Consider the following 16,918-nt stretch of genomic DNA (forward strand, 5'->3'; position numbering starts at 1 on the left):
CATACACTATAAAGCTTTTTGAAAATAAGGCTTGATAGATGTATTACACTGCTGAGTCTTCAAAGTCAGAGAAGAGTACAGGAAAAAGGGTCTAGAAAGGCTCTAGAAGCTGACAATCTGGGTTCCAATTCCAATGCCACGACTAGGAGTTTCCACACCTTGAAAAAAGAAATGCACTTAATCCGGCTTCCTCTTCTGGGGAAGTGAGGTTAACACCACTTCACAGAATCAGATGAGAGAATGGAGGCAAAGGCACCCACCTTTGTAGATGTTGAATGCCTTCCCCTGCAAACTACTTATTAATGTCATCGACAGTAGAAGGTTTTCACACTGTGGCATCATTCCGCACATACGGACCCTAAGACAAGACAGGACAGATAAGGAAAACTGAGGTGAATCCAAATCAGGGGAGACCAACAGCTAGACCGGGCGAACGTCTTAGTTCCCTCTTAACCACTTTGAGGTTAGGGTATCCACACAATGAAGGCATTCAGAGTTGGAGAGGGGACTAAGTCTAGTGCCCCTTTCGACTCCGTGGACTCGACGGGAGGGACCCTGAAATTCTTCCTTAGAGGCCGGTTGCCATGGCGACGGTCTCTAGGCAGCTTGGGCTGCTCTCTCAGTAGGGCTAGAGGGTGGGCCTCCGCCGGACCCCGCGCGCGCGCCCGAGACCAACTTTCCCTCCAGATCCGCGAGGGGCGGCGCGCTCCGCCCCCCGGCCCCGGGCCGCGCACGTCCGGGCTCGGCGGCGCGCACGCCTGCGGGAGCCCTCTCCAGGCAACCTAGTGCTGATCGCTCGTGCCGGTGCGGCCGTTAACCGCCCTTGCGGGAGCCGGAGGCTCGCCAGCAGCCCCCCTCCCCTTCCTGGGCCTCCCCCACCCGTTTCCCCGGTCGGCCCTGGGGCATGAGCAGCGATGGCCGGCTGCACCCCTGAGGAGAAAACTTACCGGCGCTTCCTGGAGCTATTCCTGGGCGAGTTTCGCGGACCGTGCGGCGGCGGCGAGCCCCAGCCGGAACCCGAACCCGAAGAGTCGGAGCCCGAGCCCGAGCCCGAACTGGTGGCGGCTGAGGCGCGCGAGGCGACGGTCGAGGAAGCCGGGGAGGCGGCGGCCGCGGGGGCCGCGTCGGAGGAGGGGGAGCAGGAGCAGGAGCGAGAAGACCCCGAGCCCGAGGAGGAGGCGGTGGAGGAGGAGGCGGCGGCGGCGGCGGCGGGCGAGGAGGCGGCGGCCCGGGGGCAGTCGGCCGTGCCGCCGCCGCAGCCCCGGCTGCCGCCGCTGCCCCCGCTGCCGCGGCCACTGTCGGAGCGCATCACCCGCGAGGAGGTGGAGGGCGAGAGCCTGGACCTGTGCCTGCAGCAGCTCTACAAATAGTTAAGTAGCGGGGCTCGGCCGGGGGGTGGGCCGCCGTACCCGCCGCGCCGGCCTCGACGCGGCTCCCTCTGCCGCTCGGACTGCTCGCTTTTCCGCTCCTCATTCCCCCGCCCGCCTCACGCCGGCGCCCTGGCGAGGTTGGAAGCGCCCCCGCTGCTCGGACTCGGGCGGTCGGCGGCGAGATGCCCACGCCCGCCGCGGCCCCCGCGCCTCCCGCCGGGCCCGGGAGCCGCCCCCCGCGCCCTCCCGCCGGGCCCCGGGCTTCCCGCTTCTCCCTGGCCGCCCACTTCTTTCTCCACTTCTCACACCTTTTCTGCTTGGTGCCTGGGAAGGTCCTTCCTTCTAGTCTTGAGAGCTCCCTCTTCCCAGCCCTCTCCTTCCTCCTGGAGGTTTTCCTCCCACCCGGGTCTGTCTTTTTCCCGGCGCGAGTCGCCCCCCCTTGTTGTTTGGCGGCGGAGAGACGCGGTCTCCTTTCTAGGCAGGAGCTGCTTGCTGGGTGCCTCCTGCGTAACCGCAACAAATACGATAATCCCGGCCCCAGATCCACAAGAGGGGAGACTGGAGTCGATATTCTTCTGTTGGGCGCTCAGTGTTGAAAGTGTAGATGGCTTAATATACGGAAGCCTCGTATCGTAGTTTAATGATACTTGATAACTCATAATTGAGGGAGGTGGGAAGGAAATGAGGAGGGACGATAAGGAAAATTTTACCTGCGAGCCTTCAGGTGAAAGACAGAGTCGCAATTCGTTAAAGTGGAAAACTCTGGCTGGTTTGATAAAATTGCAATTAGGTGCAGTATTTTCAGTCCATTAAGTAGATGGGGTAGAGAGAAAGCAGATGGCTTAGCTACACAGATGAAAGTCTAAAATAGAAAGGTCAAGGCTTTGCCTTTCATCCCAGTTTTTATGGGCCTGAAATAGAAGCAGTTTACAATTGCGTTTCTTTCTAAATGGAATTGTTCTGAAATAATGACAGAGGAGAATACTAACAAGTTTCTGAGAACACTGGTAAATCTCGGGAGCCTTTTGCCATTCTGCTGATAGTTGTAATGAAAGATGTTACTCTGTCCCCATCAAAAAGTTTACTACTGCAAGATTCACTGCAGTTAAGATCACTTCTTGGATTTTTTTTTTAAAAGCTTAGATTAAGAAAAGGACCTGGAAAGTAAAGGTTTTGTCTTCTTCCAACCTAACAGACACCTGATCAAATCATTCTTCCTGTTAAAACAGAAGCTTGTCAACAAGAAAAAACACTGAACATATATGCTGTAAAAGTGGACTGTGTTGATGTCTCCCATACTTTATACACTATTGAAATTTCAATTTTGAAATCCTATCTGGTTACCAAAGTAATACTGCTTTTGGGGAAATGTGAAATGGCATGTAAAAACATCTTAGGAGTATTTCTTCCTAGTGTTTGTAAACAACTGTAGAATAGAGTTTATGAAATATCATTTTTAATACTATATAGACACTTAAGACTTCTTGCTTAAAATGGAATTGTTTAATGAAGTGGAAAGATTTATCTTAGCATCAGACTAACTCTACTTTGACAATTTTACCTTTACAAATGAATTAAAGAAATACACATTTAAACATTAGAGAAGGTCCATTTCAAAAAAAGAGTTATTAGTTTAGAAATATGTACCATTCAAGGTTTTTTAAAAATGAAATCTGTATGAAGATGATGGTAGGTAGATGTGTGTTTTGCCACATGGAAGGGAAGAAAGATTTTCAATACATGTATAAACCAGAAAAGTATTCAGATTATAAAATGACCATCTAATTGAGAAAGTTTAGATTTGAAGTAAAACTAGCAAAATTGAAGTTGGAAAACATTATTTCACCTGAAATCAAAGATTTCATCATGTATTCTGTTTTGTGCAGAAGCTATTATGTTTTACTCAGATATAAAATGCCTGGCTTGTTTATGTAAAGTATCTTCAAGGTTGTTAACCGACTGAAAAAAACAAAACCCCAAAACCTAAAAGTCTCACAGTTTAAAAACACATACTTTTTGTGCTTTATTATTTATGAAAGAAAATCATACAACTTGGCCACAAGAATAAGTACTGGAAGGCATTGTAGAGATAGATCGTTTTCCTGTTCGCTTCATTTTACAGAAGAGAATACTGAGGATCCCGATTCAGAAATGACAAATTATGTACAAATGGTTTTCCAGCATTTTTTAATATAATTTTTGAACCTCAAAACTCTCAGAGTTGTCAAATTTCCTAGGAAAAGTTGAGTAATCAGATTTCCTAGGAAACACTTTGAAATCATTCTGATTAGGAATATGTTGGAATTACTAATTTGGTGAAGTTTTTTTTTTTTCCAAAATATTTTCTCAGATACCCACTCTCTCTTTATTTTGGGAATTCTTAATATTCTTTAGAAACTGTCATGCTTGTTAGAATGTGCTAAAATACTTAAATGAAATTACTTGAAATATATATTCACCAATTTCACATTTGAAACTAATGTAAGAAGAAACTAGAACCAGTTTCATAAGTCTCTAGCCTATTTTTTCTGTCAGTGTTTTATAAATATATAGTATGAAGCTACAGAAAAAAATAGAGGTGCTTACTTTCTCAATACTGTTTATGTAAATACTGGCTGAAATTTTACTTCAAAAACTATAGTGAATGTTTTTCCCAGTATTTTGCTTCTCTCAGAGTTTAAGAACAGAAGATATATTTATCATTCTTCATTTTGGTAAACTCAAAGCTTAGGATTAGCTTGAGATAAGCAGTTACTTAGGTAAGTAAAGGATCAAGGTTTAAATGGACAAAATATAATTAGCAACTTAAAAGTTTTTCAGTATTTGTGACAGAGTTTTTGCTATTAGGCTTAAAATGGGAGCTATGTACTTAATATTTCTCTGCTAGATAAAAAAAATAACATTTTGAAAGAAAAATTATTTGAAATGTTAAAAATCCCCTAGGATGAGAAAGATCTCTGTTGTAGGCTATAAATACTTTTTTTTAAAGGACCATTTAAACAATTTTGTTTCAAATAATTAAATCTTTAAGAATGAATAATAAATTCAGTCAGTTCCTTAGAACTGTTTAACTGAATTAGTCTATTCCATGTCAATAAAAAATTCCAGTGATTTGCAATCTTCAGCTGCTCATGTAAAAATTATCTCCTTTACTCCTGTAAACTAAAATGCCCCCCAAAAGAGTAAAATAAATTCTAATGATGCAAAATTAGGATTTTTGAGGTTAATGGATCTCTTTGAAAAGGTAGTGAGATATTTTATAGCTTTGAAATAATTTCAAATAAAATTTACAGCTGATCTTATAGCAGATATGAATAACCTTGGATAGGTTGCATAGGTCAATGCTGTATTTTATTTCTCTATGTTATTGTATGGAGGATAAATCTATTTGTTTTAACCCAGAAGAAACAGATACTCTGAAGTCTGTAAGAGCTACATGTCAGTATATTTTTAGAGCCGTTGTCGCCTCAGTTATTCATTTAGTCTGGATTGGACTTCTCAAGAAGGGGGAGATATTTTGGTAGCCTGGCAAAGTTAAATACTTGCAGATGGTTTAGAGTAGTAATGAGGGTGGCCACTTTAAAAATGCCTTGGGAAAGAAAATCATTGTTTATAGACACTAATAATTCAGTTGTATTGAATTATGTGACTCATTAATGACTTTGAGATAGATTAGAAAGCCATTAAACTTTGTCTGTGTATATATATGAAGAAATACATGGATGGGAGTTATGCCACTGATTTAGATACCCCTCCCCCCTTTTTTTACTCTTAAAACTAGTAAGAAGTAGCAGAAAAAAGAAAATAGCAACCATTCGGCGTAAGCCATAATTTTCGGGGTTTTCTCCTACGTCTTAGACTGCCACTTCTCTGTGAGCTTTTACTACTCTGCCTATGGGGTCGCAAAGAGTCAGACACGACTGAGCGACTGAACTGAACTGAACTGAAACCTTTTATATTGTTTGGTCCTTGGCCTTTTCAAGTTTGGTTGGCTTGTTGTCTGTGGCCAAAATCAGCCTCTCCTGTGATTTTGATTATTGTAGTTATGCTAATAGCTCCCATCTCTGCCTCCATCCTTGCTTTGACTGCTAATGGAAGGCTCTACCTAGATGTCTAAAAGTTTTCTGAAATTAAACTGTCCAAAGCTGAATTTGATCTTCCATCTCTCTCTGTCTCCCCCACAGAAGACAAAACTTGATTCTCTTTTTGATGGGTTTATCCTTGATTTCTCCTTCTCTCCTCCTCACATTCAGTCAAATTTTGCCTTTTACTGCAGTTCAGTTGCTCAGTCGTGTCCGAGTCTTAGCAACTCCATGAATTGCAGCACACCAGGCCTCCCTGTCCATCACTAACTCCTGGAGTTCACTCAGACTCACGTCCATCGAGTCCGTGATGCCACCCAGCCATCTCATCCTCTGTCGTCCCCTTCTCCTCCTGCCCTCAATCCCTCCCAGCATCAGAGTCTTTTCCAGTGAGACAACTCTTTGCATGAGGTGGCCAAAATACTGGAGTTTCAGCTTTAGCATCATTCCTTCCAAAGAAATCCCAGGGCTGATCTCCTTCAGAATGGACTGATTGGATCTCTTTGCAGTCCAAGGGACTCTCAGGAGTCTTCTCCAATACCACAGTTCAAAAGCATCAATTCTTCGGCGCTCAGCTTTCTTCACAGTCCAACTCTCACATCCATACATGACCACAGGAAAAACCATAGCCTTGACTAGATGGACCTTTGTTGCCTTATAAATACCTCCTAAATATGGCCCTCACCATCCCTACTGTCATTGCTATTTCTTCCCAGTCTTCTCCAATATATTCTCCCCAGTGTATTAATAGTAAAGTGATTTCTCTAGAATCTAGATTATGTAGATTGATTAATTGTCACCCATTGCTTAAATATTTTACTGTTTACCTGGTATTAGCCAAACTGAGGTCGAAGGCACAGTTCTCCAGTCAGACACAGCCGAGTCTGCCTGAGGCAGAAGTTGCTAGGGGTTAGGGTCCAACTATAAGTCAGAGGGAAGAGTCTGCATAAGACCACCCTCACTTCTGACACTGATTATAATTTTCAGCTTTCTCAAAACTACTTTCAGATTTGATAATTTACTAGAAAGATTCACAGAACTCACTGAAAGCTTAATATATTAATGGATTATGGTTCAGTATAAGGAAAAGCTAGAACTTAGAACCAGCCAAAGTAAGGGATGCATGAGCTGCAATCCAGAGGGTTTCAGATGTGAAGCTTCCATTGTCCTCAGGGATGTGTTCCTCTCTTATGGAGTCTTGCTGGCCCAAAAAGCTCACCTAAGTTTCGCTGTCCAGTTTTTATTGGAATTTATTGGTAGATTGCTCACGTGGTTGAACTTATTAATAGTTTCGAGTCTCCCACTCCAGGCTGATACCATGGGATCCAAAGGGCCCGCCGTGAATAACAAAGACACTCCTATTACTCTAGAAATTCCAGGGATTTAGAGGTTACCTTCCAGGAGTTGGGAACAAAGGCCAGACTTCTTTTAGGCAAGGCCAGTTCTTTATTGTATATCTTCATCGCCTATTTCTCCATTGCCCTACAGATAAAATCCAAACAAGCCTTTATAATCTTATCAGCCCCATCCCTGAATCACTGTCCACCCACTCCATCCCACCCCTAGAAACTGTACTTCAGCTGTTTTGGACTATTAATATATTAGTTTGAATGCACGGTGTTTGCTCTTACCTCTGCACCTTTGGACATAACACGCTTGATCTACCCTGCTCTCCCACTCCGTCCAGTCTGTCCAGTCTTTAACCTGTTGTTCAGGTCTCCATCTCACATCACTTCCTTTGTCCACCAGCCCCATACTCACAATGAATTAGATGTCTCTTCCGTGTCTCCTTATAGAATACCTAGTGCTTATTCCTCTTGTTCAGTTCAGTCACTCAGTCGTGTCCGACTCTTTGTGACCCCATGAGTCACAGGACGCCAGGCCTCCCTGACCATCACCAACTCCCAGAGTTTACCCAAACTCATGTACATTGAGTCGGTGATGCCATCCAGCTATCTCATCCTCTGTCATCCCCTTCTTCTCCTGCCCTCAATCTTTCCCAGCATCAGGGTCTTTTCCAATGAGTCAGCTCTTCGTATGAGGTGGCCAAAGTATTGGAGTTTCAGCTTCAGCATCAGTCCTTCCAATGAACACCCAGGGCTGATCTCCTTTAGGATGGACTGGATGGATCTCCTTGCAGTCCAAGGGACTCTCAAGAGTCTTCTCCAACACCACAGTTCAAAAGCATCAATTCTTCAGCGCTCAGCTTTTTTCACAGTCCAACTCACATCCATAATAACTACTGGAAAAACCATAGCCTTGACTAGTGGACTTTTGTTGGCAAAGTAATGTCTCTGCTTTTTAATATGGTATCTAGGTTGGTCATAACTTTCCTTCCAAGGAGTAAGCATCTTTTAATTTCATGGCTGGAATCACCATCTGCAGTGATTTTGGAGCCCGAAAAAATAAAGTCTGACACTGTTTCCACTGTTTCTCCATCTATTTCCCGTGAAGTGATGGGACCAGATGCCATAATCTTCGTTTTCTGAATGTTGAGCTTGAAGCCAACTTTCTCACTCTCCTCCTTCACTTTCATCAGAGGCTTTTCAGTTCCTCTTCACTTTCTGCCATAAGGGTGGTGTCATCTGCATATCTGAGGTTATTGATATTTCTCCTAGCAGTCTTGATTCCAGCTTGTGCTTCATCCAGTCCAGCACTTCTCATGATGTACTCTGCATATAATTAAATAAGCAGGGTGACAATATACAGCCTTGACGCACTCCTTTTCCTATTTGGAACCAGTCTGTTGTTCCATGTCCAGTTCTAACTGTTGCATCCTTACCTGCATATAGATTTCTCAAGAGGCAGGTCAGGTGGTCTGGTATTCCCATCTCTTTCAGAATTTTCCACAGTTTATTGTGATCCACACAGTCAAAGGCTTTGGCATAGTCAAGAAAGCAGAAATAGATGTTTTTCTGGAACTCTTCTTGCTTTTTCAATGATCCAGCAGATGTTGGCAATTTGATCTCTGGTTCCTCTGCCTTTTCTAAAACCAGCTTGAACATCAGGGAGTTCACGGTTCACGTATTGCTGAAGCCTGGCTTGGAAATTTTGAGCATTACTTTACTAGCATGTGAGATGAGTGCAATTGTGCGGTATTTTGAGCATTCTTTGGCATTGCCTTTCTTTGGGATTGGAATGAAAACTGACCTTTTCCAGTCCTGTGGCCACTGCTGAGTTTTCCAAATTTGCTGGTATACTGAGTGTAGCACTTTCACAGCAATTCCATCACCTCCACTAGCTTTGTTCGTAGTGATGCTTTCTAAGGCCCACTTGACTTCACATTCCAGGATGTCTGGCTCTAGGTGAGTGATCACACTATCGTGATTATCTGGGTCATGAAGATCTTTTTTGTACAGTTCTTCCGTGTATTCTTGCCACCTCTTCTTAATATCTTCTGCTTCTGTTAGGTCCATACCATTTCTGCCCTTTATCAAGCCCATCTTTGCATGAAATGTTCCCTTGGTGTCTCTAATTTTCTTGAAGAGATCTCTAGTGTTTTCCATTCTGTTGTTTTCCTCTATTTCCTTGCATTGATCCTTGAGGAAGGCTTTCTTATCTCTCCTTGTTATTCTTTGGAACTCTGCATTCAGATGCTTATATCTTTCCTTTTCTCCTTTGCTTTTCACTTCTCTTCTTTTCACAGGTATTTGTAAGGCCTCCTCTTGTAGCACTTGTTTAATTATTTTTCCCCCACAGATATTTATGTATCATAACTAGTGGTCTTCAAAATAAGGTGTACCCAAAGTAATCCATTTCAGTGAAGGAATAAAATATTAAAATCTGTTTCTTTGTGTACAAAATATGAACTTAAGCTCATCCCCTGAAAAAAAAAAAAGAATTAAGTGCTAGTAATACTTGACATATTAATTGAGAATGGCAGCTTGTTCTGTGTGACAGCTGACTTTATGTTAAACACTGTACATGAGGTATCCTGATGACGTGCAGGTTTCTTGGCTTAGAGTTGACAGTGGCACCTTTCCTCCGATTTTAAGAACATCATGGATTATTACTGTTTACCTGCTCTCATTAAATGGATTCCTTGGTTGTATTTAACAAAGTTAACTGTCACAAAATAGATAATTGACTTAAAAAACTCCCGCAGAGAAATCATAGGTTGAACATATTATTTGTAATGCAAATGTAAGAAGCAACAAAACTTCTATTTTAGTTCTATTAGATTTTTTAAAGGGTGATTATATTTGATGAGAAATCTTTGAAAATGTAACTGTTAAGTATATTATGTAGAATACAGCTTACTCAAAGAAATAGTGATAATTCTGCTGGTGAGAGTGGTATGTATGCATGGGTATATGCATGTATGAAATTTATATGTGTATATGTACACACATCCACACATGAGAAATGTATATCTACGTTGAAAGTGGGGTATTCATAATGTTCCAGAAGATTTTGATAAAGTGCTTGAAGGCAGTTGCATTAGATTATTAGCTACATGTTTGCCATCAAATCCCTAGGCCAGCAATGATGGGGACATATGCAACATACGATAAATCCAGTGAGTGAGCCAAGAGATTAAACACAAAGTATTATTTATAACTATTTTAAACTGCTTTTTGAAAAACTTAGTAAAGTTTTGTATTCTCATATTTCAAAACTTTTTATTATAAAAAATTTAAAGTATAGAAAAAATTGTGTACTTATTGCTCAGCCTCAGCAGTGATCAATTTGTGGCCAGTATTTTTTTCATCTATACCTTCACACATCTCACCCTACCTCCTGTGTAATTTTTGAATGAATACACAGTAATTTAATCACAATGCTGTTAGACATTTTAGGTGATACCAGTTTTTGGTTGCTCTAAGAATATTTTGATGGTCATCCTTGGAGCAAACCTTTGATTTTCTTAGAGTATATTTATATATAGTATATATTGTTGGGATTATATTAAAGATATTGACATATTTAAGGCTTTTGGTATATAGTTCTTAACTGTCTTCTAACAAAGTTTTGTTGTTTACTCTCTGAGAAAATATATAAGAAAAAGATTATTGATTTTATGATTTAAACATTTACAAAATAACAGAATAATAAAAATATCCATATACCCCCCATTCCATTTCAAGAAATTATCATGATTAAGATTATTTGAAGGAAGTAAAGCATTTCATATATAAATTAACATTTCATATGAAATTGAAGACTTTGTCACTCTCTTCTATGAACTCATTTCCTTTTGTTTCTTTCTAGAGATAATCTGTGAATTTAGGGAATGTAGCCCTCTGCTCTATATTTTAATATTTTTACTACCCACGTATTTGTATGATCAAAATATGGGCGGCTTTTTTGTTTTTGTTTTCATAAGTAGCTTTCTTGAGACTAACGTTTTTAAAAAAGATTCATTAATTTGATACATACAGTTTTTTCATTTTAGCTACTATATAGATTCTGTATGAATATACTATGATTTATTTATCCAATTTCCTATTGAAGGACAGTCGAGTTGTTTCTAATTTTTGCATGTTCTGTACTGTAATGGCTAAAAATCGCTGCTCTTGTGGGTAAATCCTGAAATCTCAAAAGCTTAATGTAATGTTAGCTTATTTCTTGCTCAGAGAGTACTTTCAATGGAGAAGGCACTGTGTTCTATGGAGTGATTAATGGACTCAGGCTAGTCGAGTTTTTCATCTTCAGTCTGTGGTTTCCAAGGTTGCTCTAGGCATCAGCATACATCTAGCAAGCATAGGAGTGGAGAATGGTATTGGAGGTTTTTAGATGCCAGACCTTAGAAGTGGCATATATGTTTGTTCACTTTCCATTGACTAGAATTAACCGCATTTTAAAAATTGAAAGACACAGTGAATTTATTTTATTTTATTTAACCCAATATATGCAAATATACAAAAGGGAAAGACTAGAGATCTCTTCAGAAAAATTGGAAATATCAAGGGAACATTTCACCTAAAGATTGCCAAAATAAAGGACAGAAAAGATAGCGACCCAATAGATGCTGAAAAGAGCAAGAAGAGATGGAAGGAATAAATGGAAGAACTGTACAAAAAAGATCTTAATGAACCAGGTAACTATGATGGTGTGGTCAATCACCCAGAGCTAGACATTCTGGAGTGTGAAGTCAAGTGGGCCTTAGGAAACACTGCTGTTAATAAAGCTAGTGGATGTGATGAAATTCCAGTAGAGCTGTTAAAAAACCCAAAGGATGATGCTGTTAAAGTGTTGCACTCAATATGTTAGCAAATCTCTAAGACCCAGCAGTGGCCACAGGACTGGAAAAGGTCAGTCCTCATCCCAATTCCCAAGACAGGTAGTACTGAAGAATGTTCAAACCACTGGACAGTTGCACTCATCTCCCTCGCTGGTAAGACCATGGTTAAAATCTTGCATGCTGGGCTTCAGCATTACGTAAACTAGATTTACAAAACTTTCTTCGGCTAGGCAATCAGAAGAAATTTGCTTCTTGGCAGGAAAGCTATGACAAACCTAGACAGTGTATTGAAAAGCAGAGACATTACTCTGCCGGCAAAGGTCCATATAGTCAAGACTATGGTCTTCTCAGTGGTCACCTACAGTTGTGAGAACTGGACCATAAAGAAGGCAGAACACCAAAGAATTGATGCCTTTGAACTGTGGTGCTGAAGAAGACTCCTGAGAGTCCCTTGAACAGCATGGAGATCAAACCAGTCAATGTTAAGGGAAATCAACCCTGATTACTTGTTGGAAGGACTGAAACTGCAGCTGTAGTATTTTGGTCAGCTAGTGCAAACAGGCAACTCATTAGAAAAGTCCCTGATGCTGGGAAAGATTGAGGGCAGAAGAGGGTGTCAGAGGATGAGATGGTTGGATGGCATCACTGATGCAATGGACATGAACTTGGGCAAACTTCAGGAGGTGGTGAGGGACAGGGAGGCCTGGTGTGCTGCAGTCCATGGGGTCACAAAGAGTTGGACACGTCTGGGTGACTGAACAACAACAACAACAACAATCCAAATATTTTACCATTTAAACATATGATGAATATTAAAATATTGAATTTCTTTCATTTTTTATACCAAGTTTTCAAAATCCTGTTTATATTTTATACTTAAAGCATATCTCAAATGGAATATCACATTTAAAATACTTAGTAGCCACATGGGGCTAGTGGCTAACATATTGAATGGCACAGGTTTAGACTTAATAACAGAAATTTGAATTCTATAAAACATATCTGACATTTAATTTCAAAGTCGTATTTAAATAAGTGCTCACTCCAGTCACCAAATCCATATTTATCTAGCCTTTGAAGTAATAAGCTAAATTCGTTTTTCTTAGATTTCTTTCTGTGACTACACACACACCACACACACACACACACACACATAGAGCTTTTATTTATTTATTTATTTTGGTCACTCTGTACCATATGTAGAATGGTACTGCAGCCAAGGATCGTACCCATGTCCCCTTGCAGTGAAGTACAGAGTTCTAACCACTGGACCACCTGGGAAGTTCCTAGAGTAATATGATTTAGATTTAGATTATCAAATTGTTAATTTCTCATCACATAGTTTATGGGGTGGTAGTTTTCTATTGCTTTGTAACATGCTACTGAAATTTAGTGACTTGAAACAACATCCATTTGTTATCTTACAGTTTTGTAGGTTAGAAGTCTGGGTATGTTCAGCTGGGTACTCTGCTTAAGGTCTTCAGTCAAGGTAAGTCAAAGTGTTGGAGAGGTAGGACGCTTATCTAGAGACTCAGGGAAAGACTCCACTTCTAGCCCATTCAGGTTAACAGTCTAGATCTTTGTTGTAGATCTGAGGTTTCCATTTCCTTGCTGGTTGTTAGGTTTGGGAGGGGCACTGATTATCTATTGACAGAAGCCATCCGCTTCTCATTTGCCCTCCTTTGTCTTCATACCAGCAACGTTACATCAAGTGTTTCCATGCTCCAATCTGTCTGGCTTCTCCTGCTGTCATGTTTGTAAGGGGTCATTTGATTAGATCAGACCCACCAAGATAATCTCCCTGTCTTAAGATCAACTTGCCATATAACATAGCACAGTCACCGGAGTGATATCAAGTTAGTATTCACAGATTTTAGCAATTAGTTCAGGGCATCTTTGGAAGACCATTTCAGTACTTCTTTTGCTGCAGTAGAAAAGCAAGATGGAAGAGCATTAATTATTTTGAGGTCTTTTGATTTCACTTCTAAATGAAAGAAAAATACTTTTTGCCCATTTCTTTTTGTCTCTACTCCCACCAGTGTGGTCCAAACTTCCATCAAGTCTTAGCAACCCATAGCAACTCTCCTAACTGTGCTTTAATCACAGTGGTCTTGAGTTTGTTCCCAGAAACTGCCATGCTCTGTCCTGCCTCAGGGACTCTGCACTTTTTTTTTCTTTGCCCAAGCAACTTTCCCCCTTCTCTCCAACTGTCCAGCTCAACTGTTAGGTCCTACCTAAAATATATCTTCCTCATAGAGGTGTTTCTTTACCAGAGGTCTAAATTAAGTCTTGGTTTTTGGTTTCCATAGTATCTGTTTGCTTTTTCTTTATATCCACTTATCATAATTTATACATATATATATATTATTTCATATCTCTGTCCCGGACTGAGGGCAATAGATAAAGAATGTTTTGTTTACCTTTGTGTATCCAGCACCTAGTACAGGTCCTGGCACATAGTAGGCACTCATTAAATATTTATTGAATAAATCAGTGAATCTTCAACTTTTTCTCTGCTCTGTCCGGGTTGTTTCCTTTCTAGATTTTTATAGGCCTATCCTCATTACCTTCTTTCTCTTTGTTATTATTTTCTTCCTTTCCTCTACTTTGAATGGTGAAGGAGCTTGGCTTCTATTTTATGTGGTTATTGGTATATGTGGCTTCTATTTTATGTGGTTATTGGTATGTTAACATTTTCATCTAGCTGCAGAAACATGCTTGCAGTTTTCATTACCGCAAACTGTACAGTACAAGATGAAAAATTTTGTGAACTTGAGTATTCTTATGTAAATTATTTGAGAATATTGTGAACAATGACAATTTTGCAGCAAAATAATGCTTTATAGAGAGTCAGTGAAAGTCGCTCAATTGTGTTTGACTCTTTGCGACCTCATGGACTATACAGTCCATGGAATTCTCCAGGCCAGTCTACTGGACTGGGTAGCCTTTCTTTTTCCAGGGGATCTTCCCAACCCAGGGATCGAGCCCAGGTTTCCCGCACTACAGATGGATTCTTTACCAGCTGAGCCACAAGGGAAGCCCCTATCGAGAGTCATGAGCTAGTGAAAGGTGCTTCCCAGGTGGCGCAGTGGGAAAGAATCTGCCTGTCAATGCAGGAGATGCAAGAGACATGGGTTCTTTCCCTGGGTTGGGAAGATCCCATGGAGTAGGAAATGGCAACCCACTCAGTATTCTTACCTGGAAAATTCTGTGGATAGAGGAGCCTGGTGGGCTACAGGCCATGGGGTCACAAAGAGTCAGACATGACTGAGCGCAAACGTACATTACATTACCTTCTTTGAGCTAGTTAAAAGGTTGAGACTGTTCTTAATTCCTTGTGTGTATTTTCACTTAAGATTTTACCTTCCAGTGTATAGCTCTGAGGAAAACTAGTCCGTTACTTCCTGTTTTAGTTTAAGTCATCAAAGAAAAAGAACCAAAGACTTTAATGCAATAGTGTAAATCAACTATGCTTAAGTTTAAAAAAAAGAAAAGAACCAAAGACTAATCGGCTGGGTTAGAAATATCAAAGATAATTTTTTTCCTAGTGACTTGATTTCATAATGAATTATAAGATTCCTACAGGAGCATTACAGTTTTTGTCTTTTATGGATTTGAATCTTTTGACCTACTTTCTACGGAACCACAAGGCACAGCCTCTGATCTTTGATATTTATACAGTGATTTCTTATTCACATTTTTTCTACGTTGTGAATCTTAGAAACTAAAATAAAAACTGGTTTTTAGCAAGCTTGTTTTTTGAGAAGTGTATTGTGCTACATCCACTTTTCACATTTGTGTATAAAAGCAAGCAACAAAAAATGTAATGCTTTTAAATTGATATATGTGGTATTTATAAAATTGTGTTTGAGGTATGATATATGTAAAATTCTTTCTTAGGCTAAAAATCTAGAGGGCAAGAATCATATTGTAAGCATGTTCTTTATTGAACCTAACAAGTTATGGTGTAAATATGAGAGGTGGTGCTGCTGCTAAGTCACTTCAGTCGTGTCTGACTCTGTGCGACTCCATAGACGGCAGCCCACCAGGCTTCCCCGTCCCTGGGATTCTCCAGGCAAGAACACTGGAGTGGGTTGCCATTGCCTTCTCCAATATGAGAGGTGAGAGTCATTAAATTTCAGGTTATCATGGATTTTACAATGGGAATGACCTCTGAAGTTTTGCACTTTGATTTCCGGCAACACTGAATATTTATTTGTTCGTAGAGTCTTGGTTTAGGCAACTGATTAATAATCTCACATATTACTTAGAAAGAGACTTATTATTCACAGTTTACATACACACAGTTGGAGGAACAAAAATATCTTTAGTTTTTCAAGGTCATATGGAAAGTTAACTGTGCATCTAAAAATAATTTTTAGTCTTTTAAAACAAATAAATGCAACATTGCATTTAAATGCCCTTTACCAGGGTAGTCTCTAATCATAAATATCTTTCTGTAAGACTTAGTTAACAGTGTAAACTTGCAGAGGTTTACACCTCTGTACCTGAAATAATAATTGTACAGCTAGTAATAAGTAACAAGTAAGTAGTAAGCTGCTCCTGTTTCTGTTATTGGTACTGCATTTATTGAGAGCTGTATATTGAGAGCTTTATATTTAATAGCTCACTTAATCTTACAAAAAGTGTTTGATGTTAGGTTCTATTATTAGCCCAGTTTGCTGATGCCGAGGCCAAGGCACAGAAAACTGAGAGAGCTCAAGTTTTTACCATCAGTGGTGTCACTAGGACATGAGCCCAGGCCGCCTGACTTGAAGGGTTGTGGCTTTGACATTCATGTCATGGTTTTCATGCTATGTTACAAACGTGTTTCTGTAGGGAAGAATCTACAGAAACCAAAATTATCAAGGTAATCAGGGCAAGAAACAAGAGCCTAAACTCAGAAATGGCGGTGCTCAAAATTCACATTAGTTGGTTAGTTGGTAGCCTCCCAACTAACGTGCCTCCCAACTAACGTGCCTGCCATTAGTCTCTCCCTCTATTCTAGGCTCCCTGAGTTTTCTGACATAATTGAATTCACGGCAGTTCTCTAAAGATACCAGATTATTTCTTGCCTCTCTGCTTTTGTAAATGCTGTTTCTTCCTCATGAAAATCACTTTCTTGGCTAACTTAATTTACTTTCTGAGGGAGAGAGGATGGTTGGATTTTTATCTTCAACCATAGCATCCTGTATTTACTAACTGTAAATAAAGAACATGCTAGGTTTCTGCACTGAATATTTTTCTAAACTCTTGCCTCTAATGAAAGATAAGGAAAAATT

The 16,918-nt window shown here is 40.4% G+C and overlaps 1 protein-coding gene across 1 annotated transcript in view; it reads left to right on the forward strand.

Annotated features, from left to right (window-relative positions):
- Positions 1-914: 914 nt before the first annotated feature.
- The window catches only part of PPM1E (protein phosphatase, Mg2+/Mn2+ dependent 1E), a 232,851-nt gene continuing 216,847 nt past the window's right edge, over positions 915-16,918 (forward strand). The window contains exon 1 of the mRNA XM_068978997.1: positions 915-1,369. Coding sequence (XP_068835098.1) covers positions 915-1,369 — 455 coding nt within the window. The remainder of the gene's footprint in view (positions 1,370-16,918) is intronic.

This window comes from Capricornis sumatraensis, chromosome 8 (genome assembly GCF_032405125.1).
Source record: "Capricornis sumatraensis isolate serow.1 chromosome 8, serow.2, whole genome shotgun sequence".
In the NCBI taxonomy this organism is placed as follows: Eukaryota; Metazoa; Chordata; class Mammalia; order Artiodactyla; family Bovidae; genus Capricornis; species Capricornis sumatraensis.